Here is a 13,067-nt window from a genome sequence, read left to right as displayed (position 1 = left end):
ATATTAATGGAACAGGTGAAGAAGATGGGGGTGTCTGTTAATAATAAATTATTTTCTTAATTTAAAAAAAACTGACTAGTTAAAGAAATGTAAATTAACCTTAGCCTTTCACAGGAGCCCAGCTCCACCTTCTGGGAAACCCAGATCTGGGACAAGACTTCAAATAACCATCACACAAAATTAATGCCCTCAAAGTGCCTTGGTCCATTCCACGAATCTCAAGCCTCCGTCACACAATAGCTTAAGCAGACTCAGCAGTCGTGGGCCCAACAATACATCACCTAGGACAAAGACGCCAGCCAGAAAGGACGATACGAATGGAAAGAAAGGGCAAGTAAAAGACGCAACCTACGTTGTTCGCAGCCCGGCCAGAAACTGAGCGGTATTTCCCAGGAATCATGGCCGCAGACAATCCAGAATCTGTTAGAAATGACGCTACAGCAGAGATTCAAACAGACCAAAATGGGTCAAGTACCAGGCAACCCGCTAAAGGGTCACCATGGAAACAGCGATTTCCGGTCTGGTCCTCTCCCAAATCAACTGGCTAAAACAGCCTTTAGAGAGTCTAGTTTTGTTTGTGGGAGCTGGGACCTGGCTGGCCACGTCTGTAACTATGACAACCACCACTTCCGGTCCGTGCGTTTTTACCGCCCACCTTAGCTCTGTCCCCGCGAAATTTGTATCCCTCTGCGGGTGGCTGGCTGCTTTCGGTGGAGGACTGCCGGGAGGAGGAGGAAGATATCCAAGAACCATGTACGCCCCCGACTTGGGGCTCCAATTCAGCCTTTCCGGTGGCCGGAGATAACGAGAAGGAAACGGGCAGGCCAGACGCCGCTTCTACCGGCGCGCGGAGAGCAGCAGGCCCCGCCTCCCCCTCAACAAAGGTCGGTTCGAAGCTAGCCTGCGGCGTGGCGGCCCACCGCAGCCTCACCACCAAGTTGGGCAAGTCGCTGTTGCTCTTCCCCAAGGACCATGCTCTGTGGCTGCTGTGGGACAGCTTCGTGTGGGGCCGCCGCGCGGACTGGTACGGGCGCAGTGACCGCTTGGTGATCGGCTCTGGGCAATTTTGAAGTCTCTTCGGTGATCCAGTAGAACCTGCGCTTTTTGAGGCTCATGGCGGGCACCATGCCCACTTTGCACCCTTTGTCCTCCCCAGCACCTGGGGGGGAACGAGAGGGAGACCAAACGGGCGACCCTCAAAAAAGGAAGAGAGCCCCAGGCAGTAAGGCATTCAGAGGCCGCCCGGCATCCAGCCTCCGGTATGCTCCCCTAGACCGGGAAGAGGGCTGCGGCTCTTTTTACTGATACCTTGTAAAAGCCACCCCAAAGGTTTCCGCTGTTAAATTGGGAATGTGTTTCATAAGTGATCACCAAAATCCTATTAACATCAACACTTTGGAATTCCAGTTCCTTATACCTACTCCTCCCCCAAAACCCACACAATTGTCCTTCAGATTATAAAGTTGCTCTCACCTCCGCTTGAGAGTTTTTAAATCGGAGTTTTATTTGAGCAAATCTCAAGGAATGGGATGCTTGAAACTCTTTTTGCAAAACGGTACGCAAGACACAAGTTTGAGGAAATGTCAATTATAGATGCCAAAATGTATAATTGGGAAAAGGGAATTGCTGATAACTAATCCCTTCCCACTGTTAAACTTTCCTTTGCCACTGTCTTTAAGTTAAATGATCCTAGTAAGCTGAATTTTCCCCATCTTGCCTTCATCTGTTTGCTGTCTATCCTCACAAGCATTGATTACACTCACTTTGCATCTGGTCCCTACCATCTTCCCCATTTCCCACCTTAAAGAAGATTTCCCAGCCTTTCAGAATAAACTTCAGCCCTGTCACCATTACTTAGGTAGATCTATGACTCAATTGGATCTAAATGTCATTCATTTCTACAAATGGGAAAAGTTCACCCAAATCTGTCTTTTGGGTCTGATGGGTACTAGACTTAAGGGGTGACCACTTCGTTAATTATAAAGATGTGGCATTACTATATTGTACAACTGAAAGCAATATAACATTGTATGTCAAGTATAATTTTAATTTTTTTAACAAGGTCACCTGTAAGTGACACTTGGCTTTGAATATACAGAAGTATTCACAGAATTTTAGAGCTGAAGGAAACCTTAGTGCTCATCTAGTCCAAATTCACAATTTGCATGAGGAAGCCATTCCAGGAGGCTAATGATTTCCTCAAAGGCCTATGATCCTTGCTGTAGGTTTGATTACCAGACCAAAACTCTATGCAATACCAACCTGCTCCTACATTGGAGTGGTTGCTTAAGACCCTTTAATGACATCCTGTAATTGTTGGGTTGGCCAAAATTTGTTTGGTTTTTTTCCATAAAATGGCTATAATAGCTCTTAGTTGTCTTTAACTTCATTTGAAATAATTTTGTTAGATTGTATTGTGACAGCTGTCATATCAATGTGCATTAAAAAAATCAAAATTGGTGAATTTTTGTGTATCCATTTTAATACTAAAGATGGAAAAAATACACATTTTTGGCATATTATGCTTTATTCATTTCAAGAAAGGTAAAAATGCAACTGAAACACAAAAAAACTGTTCAACATATGGAGAAGGTGTTATGACTGATCAAACATATCAAAGTGGTTTGCGAAGTTTCATACTGGAGATTTCTCACTGGATGATGCTCCCCAGTTTGGTAGACCAGTTGAAGTTGATAGTGATCAAATGGAGATATTAATTGAGAACAATCAATGTGAGAGATAGCTGACATACTCAAAATGTCCAAATCAATAAAGTTATTGGTGAAAATGAAAAATGTCTTATGAAAAAAAACACATGGACTTCTTGATCAACACAATATTAGGATAAAGAACAAAATTATTAACCCAATCTGTAAGTCTTGCATGCTTTTTTGTCCCTGCTTACCACACCAGTTCCATCCAAGGCCACTGCCCTTGTTGCTCACCACACCACTCTTGCTGATCTCAATTGTTTCATGTAATTCCTTGGAATTAGGCACCTCCCATTCCCCATCAGGGTTGAAGGATGACTCGTTTACAATGCCCCTCTGTCTCTGACCTCAGGTGTCCTCTGTCCCTCACTGTGCACAGTCTGCCACCTCATGAAGGAAGCCCTTTCAGGTGAGGGGGTGTCAGGATGTCCCCGGGTTGACATGGGGGTCCAGGCACTGGGAAGGGGACAGCACAGGGGCTGGACTCCAGCTACTTGGGGATAGGGGCAAGATGACAGATAGCACTGAGCACAGTAGCAGTAAGATGGAAAACTAACAGGCACAGGCACCTGGACTTAAAGTCGGGGACATCTGGCTACCTGATTCTGTGTGCTCATCCTACAGGATAGTTCTCCATCATGGGGAAGGGCTAAGGGGGACAGGAAGGAATGGGACACACCCCAAGCTGTGTCAAAAGTGACTGTCTACCAAAAAGGTCGTTAATGGAATCCAAGTGCTGCCTGGGTGCTGTAAAAACAGAGGGGAGTCCTCTTATTAAGGAGGTCTTCTATTTAAAAAAAATTATCAGTTAGGTCCTTTTATTTAAAAACTAGCTCAAGCATCCTTCCCCTTTGATTCCCTAATTACAGGCTCCCATTCTTTATATGTTATATGCTTCAATAGCACTCATCACAATTGTCATGAAATAATTGTGTAGCTTGCTTAATGTTTGTCTCTTGCATTAACTGTAAGTTTGTGAGAACAGGGATCTTATCTGATTTGTTCATTATGGTATTGCAAGTACCTAGAACAATATTTTGCAAATTTAAGAAATTCAATAAATATTTATAGAATGATTATGTGACTATAAGAACAATTTGTGTACTATAATAGAATTTTCAATTCTCTGCCAGCTTCCCTTCTCACCGAGCTATATGCCACGCAAGACATCTGTCCTTACCTGGCACTTTACCCAAGCACATTTATGTACATATGTGTATAGATAAATATAAATATATACTAAAAGAGATAAATATGAAGCCTGTGTCACACACTCTTACACCATTTTTCTTCCCCATAATAATACCACGTAGTCAAAAGTTGGGAGAGAAAGCCAAGCTAGTGAAACAACCAAATATTTTTTAATATAACAAAGGCTAACTATTGAGAAATCCAAAGGAGATACCATAATTATTTTTCAATTAATAAGTATGCCCAGCCAACATTTCTAACAATCCATATTACATTAATATACTTACAGAGTTATTAGGAAACTATGTATAGATTTTAATAATAATTACTTTAAAGTATATAAGGTTTTTAAAAAGGTTTATTTAGAGTTGATAGTAATAAATTTTTAGGTTGGTCTGGGTTGAGAACCTCAGAAACATTGCTAAGGAAGTTTGCTTGTGCCACTTCTGACTTCACCCCCACTCACTGTTTGACTTGCCGATTCCAGAACCAGCTGACCACCATCCCATAGCAGTGACTGAAGAGCTATTGTAGACACTGTTCTGGGTTCTTGGTGCTAAAGGTAGGGAAATATAGGTACCAATGTTGTCTCTTTAGGAAGCTTGAGAAAAGGGAGAAAAGAGTCTCTGAGGAGCACTACACAATGTGTGATATTTTGCTGCACAAAGCTGTGATTATTGTTTCTCCTTAATTGTTAATTTTGCATCTTGGTTTTTTTATCCAACAATATTTTTTCATTGTTTAATTGAAGTGTATCAAATACACAGGTAAGTGCACAAATCTTAAGTGATTAAATTATTATAAACTTAACATGTGTAACCACTACCTAGGTCAAAGAAAGAGAACATTAGTAGCAATCCCAGCCCCTCCCCATTACTCAGAGGAACCAAGTTTGCTTTTGTTGTTGTAGTTGTTGTTGAACTTCACATAAATGGAATCATACCATAGGCATTTCTTGTGTCTGGCTTCTTTGTTCAACATTATATCTGCGAGATTTATCCATACTGTTGCATATAGCAGTAATTTGTTTTTCATCAATATATAGCAGTCCAATGAAAGAATATGCCAAAAATTTTTTATCTGTTCTACTATTGTTGGACATTTGGGTCGTTACCATATTGAGGCTACTGGGAATAATATTACTGTAAACATTCTTAGGCATGTTTCATACGCATACACATTTCTGATGTTACATAACTAGAATTGCTGGGACATGGTAATATATTAAATTGTAGTATGTAATACCAAACAGTTTTCTAAAATACTTGTGCCAGTTTATGCTCTACCAGCAGCATATGAAAGTTTACATTGTTCCACATGTCTACACTTGGGTTGTCAGTCTTTCACATTTGAGTCCTTTTGCTGGGTTTGGTAGTGGTTTACATTGCATTTCCCATTTTGTAAATGAAATTAGGAAGGAATCACCTTTTGGAATGTTAGGTGAACACTTAGATACCCTCTTAATGATATGACCATTTTTCTTTTGGATTATCTTTTCTCGTTGATTTAGAGTTCTTAATAAATTTTGGCTTCAAAGCCTTCATCAATTAAATATGTTTTAAATATCTTCTCCCACTGTGGCTTGCCTTTTTACTCTTAATAGTGTCTTTTGATGTACTATGGTTTTAATTTTAATATATATCAACTTACCAATCTTTTTCTGTATGCTTAATGTTTAAAACGTTTTACCATGATGTTTTATATATATATGTGTTGTTTTTACTTTTTATATGCAGATTTGTAACCCATTCAGAATTGATTTTTGTGTATAATGTAAGGTAGGGTTTAAGATTCATTTTTTCCACATGTAGACTTAGCATCATTTATTGAAAAGACCAGCATTTCCTCATTGCTCTGCACTGTCAACTTTGTCATAAATCAAGTTTATACATGTAAGTCTATTTCCACATTTTAAAATTCTGTCCCATGTATCAATTTGCTTGTAATTGTACCATTATCACAGTGCCATAAATACTATAGCTTATAGTAAGAATTAATATTCAATTGATTAATTCTTACTTTGTTCATCTTCATGGACATCTTGGCTATTTGGAGCCCTTTAAGTTTCCATATATATTTAAGAATTGGTTCATCAAGTCCTGGCTGGCGTAGCTCAGTGGATTGAGTGCAGGCTGTGAACCAAAGCATCGCAGGTTCGATTCCCAGTCAAGTCACATGCCTGGGTTGCAGGCCACGGCCCCCAGCAACCACACATTGATGTTTCTCTCTCTCTCTCCCTCCCTTCCCTCTCTAAAAATAAATAAAATCTTTTTAAAAAATTAAAAAATAAAAGAGCAAAAAAAAAGTAAAAAAAAAAAAAGAATCGGTTCATCAGTTTCCACAAGGTATGTACTGGAAGTTGGATAGGGACTGCATTGAATTTATAAATGAATGTGGAGAGGAAGGGCATGATGACAATAATGATTCTTCCAATCCATGAACATGGTATATCCCTCCATCTATTTAGGTTTTTACATTTCCTTTAAAAAACATTTAATGGCATTTTACAGAGGTCTCATATACTTTTCATTAGATTTATTCTAGTTGATTTTGTTATTTTAAATAGTATTTAAAATTTTTCTCCAAATGTGTGTAGATAAGTTGATTTTTGTTGACCTTGTATCCAGAAATCTTGTTAAACTCATTTATTATTAAATTATTATTCAATAATTTGCTGATTCTTTTGTATCTTCTACATGTATAAAAATATCTGCAAATAGTTTATGATGTTTGTGCTTTTATTTATTATTATTCCTGTTGCACTAGAACCTCCATTACTACAGTGTATGGGAAAGACAAGGTGATGTGGATTCCTTGTTCCTATTTTCAGAGCATAAGCCTTTACTATTTTACTATTTAATAAGATTTTTCTGTAGTTTCCTTGTTAGCTTTCTTTATCATAAAAAAATATGTTCTATTCCTAGTTCTTATACAGATTTAAATCATAAATGATGTTGAATTTTATCAGATGCTTTTTCTAAATCTATTAATAATCATATATTTTATTATTCTTGTGAACCCTGAAAAAAAAAACACCTACCAGTAAGTCTGCTGGTGACTAATTGGGCTCAAATAAAAATTAAAATTAAATGAAACAGAACCAAGGGGTCCCATTCTGCACAGGGGCCTCTCATGGCAAACTGCACTACTCACTGAAGCCTCTGCTCTGGACCGCCTGCCCGAGCTTTGTTTCTGCCTTTGGAGCCAGCCCTTATAAAGGAGTTCCTGAAGTCCTATTTCAACCAATAGGAGTGAGGCTTTCCCCATGGACTGGAGCTGCGCAGCTCTGACCGCCAGGTACCTTGGGCGGGATATCTGTCTTTATAAACCAGACCCCCAGATGACACTTTCTACCTAAAACTGAAGATTGTCTTTGCTAGGGGACTTCTCCCTGGAGCAGACAGGGGTAGAAGAGAACAGTTCTGGTGGAGCCTGGAAGCTGGGCAGAGCTAGGGCACCATCAAGGGGCTGCCTAGCTGAAGAGGGACCTGGCCCCAGGGCAGCCTCAGGGCTATGTTGTTTTCACAGCTATGCTGTAGCCTTATGAAGCTGTTCCACAGCAGTGCTGTATTGCCGCTGAGTTCTTAGCACTAAATAGTGTCCTTCTTCACCACACTGCAAACTGGGGATTCCTGCTGGCATTTGAATCGGTGCCAATGACCATGGGCTGATATTCTGTTAATGTGGTGAAATTAAATTATCTAGTTTGGAAATACACAATCAAACTTGCATGGCTGAAGTAACTCCAATTTGGCCAAGGTTTATTACTCTTTTTATATATTGTTAAATTTGATTTGCTAATATTTTATTTAGGGTTTCTGCACCTGTATTCATGAGCAAAATAGGTTACAGTATCAAAATTATGTTAATTTGGAATTGTTCCCCCTTTTATCATTGTCTGGAAAAGTTTCTATAAATTGGCATCATGCATTCACTAAGAAATTTAGTACTAATTGATAGAATTCACTGATAATGATATGTAGTCCTAGAGTTTCCTTGTGGGAAGATTTTTAATGATGGATTCAATTTTCAGAGTTTTTTGTTTGTTTTTATATTTCAAGAAATTATATTTGTCTAGAAATTTGTCAGTTTAAATTTTCAAATATGTTGACAAAATTGTTCATGATAATCTCTTATCTTTAAAATTATGATCTATAGTAAATTTTGCTTTGTCATTCTGTTTTTTTCCCTTGATCTGCTTCACCAGGTGTTTACCCATTTTTATTAGTCTTTTCAAAGAATGAACTTTGCTTTGTTAGTTTTTCCTGTTTTTTTCTTTTTCATTTATTTCTATTATTTCCTTCCCACTAATTTATTTTACCTTTCAATTTTTAATTGATTGGTTACATTTATGTATTACTGAGCTAAATGATTAACAGACCTTTTCATATCTGTTTTTTCATTGATCAAGCTTGTTAAAAAGAGAAAACTTAAACACTAGCATATCTTTACATATTAGGATGAGGTATTTCACACAAAGAATGACTTAAGGATAACTAATCTGTTTATGTGAAGACAAGACATTAAATTACCAAATATTTCCAATTTTGCCCAACCGCTTACATTTAAAAAAAAATACTTCCAGTATTTTAAAGTTACTTGTAAAACTAATTTTTAAAAATAATTTAGGGTCACAGCAAAACTGAGGGGAAGTAAGGAGACTTCCCACATAGCCCCTGCTCTCACACATACACAGCCTCACACATGCACCGCCTCCCCCATCACCAACGCCCGGCCCACAGCAGTGCATTTGTAACAGTTGGTGAACCCACATAAACACATCATCATGCAAAGCCCATACTTTGTATCATAGTTCACCCTTGGTCCCTCTACTTTTTAAATGTTTATTTACTGTTCTGCCTTAACTTATTGAGAAATTAAAGTAGATCATTTTCCTAATTTTCATAGTGAATTGCAGATGGTGCAGTTGTCTCACATGCTTACTTCCCAGATGCAGAATTCAGAAGAGGGGGATTGATAAAGAAAAACTGACCCTGAAATAAGGACATGTTAGAAAAATTTGGGGTAACATATTTTTGCATGATGTCAATGATTCTAATCTAAATTAGTCAAGCTAGACAATTTTCTATGCCATTATGTGCAGCTAAGACTATAAATTTCCTTCTAATCAGGCACTTAATCTTACAAGTTTTAGACATAGAATATTCTTACTGTTATTTAATGTAAAGTATCTTCTCTAATTTCCACCATAATTTTATCTTTTGCTCATGGGTTATTTAGAAGTATATTTAAAAATTTCCAAACATACAGGCATTTTGTAGTTATATTTTGTTATAGATTTTTAGACCAATTACATTGTGACCAGAGAATATACCACATATGAATTTAATCTTTGAAATTCATGAAATTTGTGTTAGGCTAACATAGGTCAGCTTTTATGAATGTTCCACATGCACTTGACAGGTATGTATGTTGGGTACAGTGTTCCATATGTCTATCAATCATGTTTGAATACCCTATATGCTCATGGAATTTTTGTCTACTTATTGTATTAGTTACTGAGAGATGTATATTAAAAATATTCCACTGTGATTCTGAATTTACACTATTTTGTCTCATAATTCTAACAATTTTGTGTTATGTATTTTGAAGCTATGTTATTAGTTATAGAGCATGAATGTAGTGACTCCAGCTTTCTTTGGGTTGGTGTTGGCATAGTACATATTTTCGCATCTTTTTACTTTCAATTTTTCTGTATCCTTAAGGGTTTAGGCATTACTCTGTCTTATGGTGCCCCTTTGAAGGAAATGTATCTTTTTTCATCTGGCTGGCCCTAAGTTTTTCTTTTTGGTTTTTGGTTTTATAAAACACGCATAGTTATGATTTTTTGTTTTTATTTTGATAAATTTCATTTTAATAAATATCATCTGAGAATTTTGGTAAATTTTGTTATGCAGTTTAAATATTGCTTCTGTGCCATTTTCTCTGGGACTACAATTAGTATTATATATTATACATTTTCATCTTATCTGTTATTTCTTTCAGGATCTTTCTTATATTTTCCATCCTTTTGTCTCTCTCTGTCTCACTCTAAATATTTTCTTTTGACTCATGTCCTAGTTAGGTAATACATTCCTAGAAATTCTGCTTCTTAACCTTTTAATATGAAGAAGTAATGAAATATATAAACAAAGATTTATGTTTAAAGATTTCCAATAACATGGTTTTAATAAATTACAGTATATTTGTACAATAAAATGTTTGCAGCCATAAAATTATGAGGTAGAATATTTAACAACATAGCAACATGATGAATTAAAGGGGAAAGTATAATAGATCATAAAACATATGATCCCACATTTTCTAAACGCATAAAAAAGAAAAAGTATACCAAAATTTAAAGTTGTTAACTATGCATGATGAGATTATGGCCAATTTTTAAGGTTTTTTTGCTTCTCAGTATGGTGTGAATTTTCTCAGTGATAAAATGTGTTGTTACATTTTGAACAAAAGTTATTTTCAAAATCTGATTAAATTACCAAAATTCCATTTTATCAGGTATATATCTGTTTTGTAAAGATATACGAGGTCTGTCCAGAAAGTATCCAGCCATGTACTATGAGGAAATAAAGACATTTATTGAAGAAGATATAAAATACAAGAAACATTGTACACAGGACAATGATACCCCAGTCCCCTTCCAAGTAGGCACCTTGGGACCTCACAGTTCTCCCAATCGCCATCTGCTGCCCTGTAATATTTTCCTGAATCTCAACAGTCTGAAATCTCTTACCTTTCAAAGGTGATTTTAGTTTGGGGGAAAGCCAGAAGTAGCAGGGCACCAATTTTGGGGAATAAGGGGGGCTAACTCACCTGGATAATTCGACATTTTGCCAAAAAACACTGCATGAGATGCGATGCATGAGCAGGTGCGTTGTCGTCATGAAGCTGCCAATCACCAGTTGCCCATAGCTGTGGTCTTCTGAATCATCTGAATAGTTCCCATGGAGCAGGGTTGTCCAGCCTTTCGGTGTCTCTGGGCCACACTGGATAAAGAAGAGTTGTCTTGGGCCACACATTAAATACAAAAACACTAGTGAAAACTGATGGGCACAAAAACTGTTTTAAGTAAATTTATGATTTTGTCTTGGGCTGCATTCATAGCCACCCTGCACTACATGCAGCCCATGGGCCACAGATTGGACACACCTGCAATGGAGGAATGTTCAAGCTTAACACAAAAATTGAAACATATTCATTGCTCTACTGGCCCAGTCATTTTGAATGTGATGGCCTCACAGTACACATGCTCACTAAACAGTGTCTACTGCCCCCGATTTCTAGAACAGTGAAGTGGTCATTGTTCACACATGTGCATTCTAGTCCACTCTCCTTGGCTGCCAGGTTGCATCAATGCAGCACAAACCATTCTCGTTATATTAACAATGGCTGGGCTTTTTCTGGACATACCTCGTATGTACATATTCTAGACTTTAAAATGCTTGGCTTAAACATAGATGCAGCCAGTGGAAATTAGTCATGATTTTATAAACACAAAAAAAGATGAGACAAATTTTTAAGTCTTCAATAATATCCGATGTTATTATTCATGTTACAAAGAATTCTTCACAAAAGTCTCTTCACAAAGTTTCTTTAACTTGGGTATTAATAGCCTGTGCTACAACGGCAAAAGATGTTTGCGGAAATATTTTTTCCGTTGTCTGGAGGCAGTTTCTATTACCAGGACTGTAAGTAAAATTACAAAAGCACTATAATTTTGTTTTTATTTTCCTGTAACATCTTATTTTTTCTTCTTTCAGGCCCTCTTACATTTTTAACATATTATTTTTTAGCCACTTCCACATAATTTCTAGATACTCATTCTTATGTTATTTTCTAAGTATCTAAAACTTCCTTCTTTCCATCTCTTCCCTCACAAATCAAAATTTCCATTTCACATCATAATTTTCCTCAGGGAAGTATGAAAACACTAAAGTTAGTCTTATTATCTTATTGAGTATTTCTCTGTAGTATTTCTCTGTTACCTATAGTCTTTTACTATTTGTAACTTTTGGAGAGATAGAACTGTATAAGGTAGGTTTCCTTTTGATACAATTCTCACATGACTTACATTTTTAGATTACATTTGAAAATGACGTTACGCAAATACAAGTCTATGCTGATAATCTATCTAATGATGTCACTTCAGTACCTACTCACTGCAAAGAAACCCAAGTGCATAAAAGTACTCAAATTTCTCTGTAAAGGCACCTTTATGGTCGTGTGGGTTTGTTTTAACTCTTCGATTGATTGATCAAAGATTCATGAAAAGCAAAGTCTAACTCATAGGTAATAGTGATTATTTTCTTCCAGGTATTCAGGCCACAGTAAAAGTATTTGTGAGACTACAGGGTATTGCAGTTACTCAGGCTGATGAGTTATGGTCTAGAACTTCCTCTGTCTTTGACATTTACTTCATTGACTCAGAAACAGATTCAGATTGGCACATCAAGAGTAAACAGAGTGTGTGTGTGCCCTGACCAGTGTGGCTTGGTTGGGTGTCTTCCTGCAAAGTGAAAGATCGTGGGTTGGATTCTGGGTCAGGACACACGCCTGGGTTGCGGGTTCGGCCCCCACGAGGGTGCACAGGAGAAGCAACCAATTGATATTTCTCTCACACATCCATGTTTCTCTCACTTTCTTTCTCCCACCCTTCTCCTCTCTCTGAACATAAATAAATAAAATCTTTAAGAAGAAAAGAGTGAACAGAGTGAGTTGTCTTACATAGCTGTGCAACTGAAAGAAGAGACCTGTTAAAAACACAACAAATGGTTTTCAAATCTTTGCTCCCATAATCATCTTAGCTCTTGTAAATCTTCCACTTCCAGATAATTTGACAGTTGAATTATCAGAAAAATTTGCTTAGCTCTCAGCAAAATTTTACCTGCTTTCCAAGGTAATGAAGATAATCCTCCCCACAATCTCCATCCCTCTTTCACCTTCTTTTTCTTTTAATTTTTTTGGTGGAAATTGGGATATAAAATAAAACCACAATAGCAACATTTCCAGATCAAACTTAAGCATTGGATATTTAAGTTTAGTGCAGAAGCAAAACTCATACAGGGCTTCTTTGACATTCATGAGTTACAATGCCACTATTCTAAATGAAGAACAATGATGATGAACACAATCAAGTCTGATACT

The 13,067-nt window shown here is 37.2% G+C and overlaps 2 protein-coding genes across 5 annotated transcripts in view; one reads left to right on the top strand and one right to left on the bottom strand.

Annotated features, from left to right (window-relative positions):
• LRRC49 (leucine rich repeat containing 49) overlaps window positions 1–585 on the bottom strand; it is a 159,917-nt gene extending 159,332 nt beyond the window's left edge. For all 4 annotated transcript variants that reach the window (XM_045848719.1, XM_045848721.1, XM_045848720.1 and 1 more), the window contains exon 1: window positions 353–585. In XM_045848719.1, the coding sequence (XP_045704675.1) occupies window positions 353–400 (48 nt within the window). In that variant the 5' untranslated portion in view covers window positions 401–585. The remainder of the gene's footprint in view (window positions 1–352) is intronic.
• On the top strand, window positions 399–12,680 carry THAP10 (THAP domain containing 10). The gene is given in 7 exon segments (XM_045848469.1): window positions 399–471; window positions 661–1,063; window positions 1,065–1,291; window positions 11,484–11,611; window positions 12,003–12,150; window positions 12,237–12,377; window positions 12,619–12,680. Coding segments are annotated over 7 exon segments (1,182 nt in total).
• The last annotated feature ends 387 nt before the right edge of the window (window positions 12,681–13,067 follow it).

Source organism: Phyllostomus hastatus, unplaced genomic scaffold, assembly GCF_019186645.2.
Source record: "Phyllostomus hastatus isolate PE091 unplaced genomic scaffold, TTU_PhHast_1.1 phas_contig_62, whole genome shotgun sequence".
Classification (NCBI taxonomy): Eukaryota; Metazoa; Chordata; class Mammalia; order Chiroptera; family Phyllostomidae; genus Phyllostomus; species Phyllostomus hastatus.
This window is presented reverse-complemented; position numbering and strand designations above follow the sequence as displayed.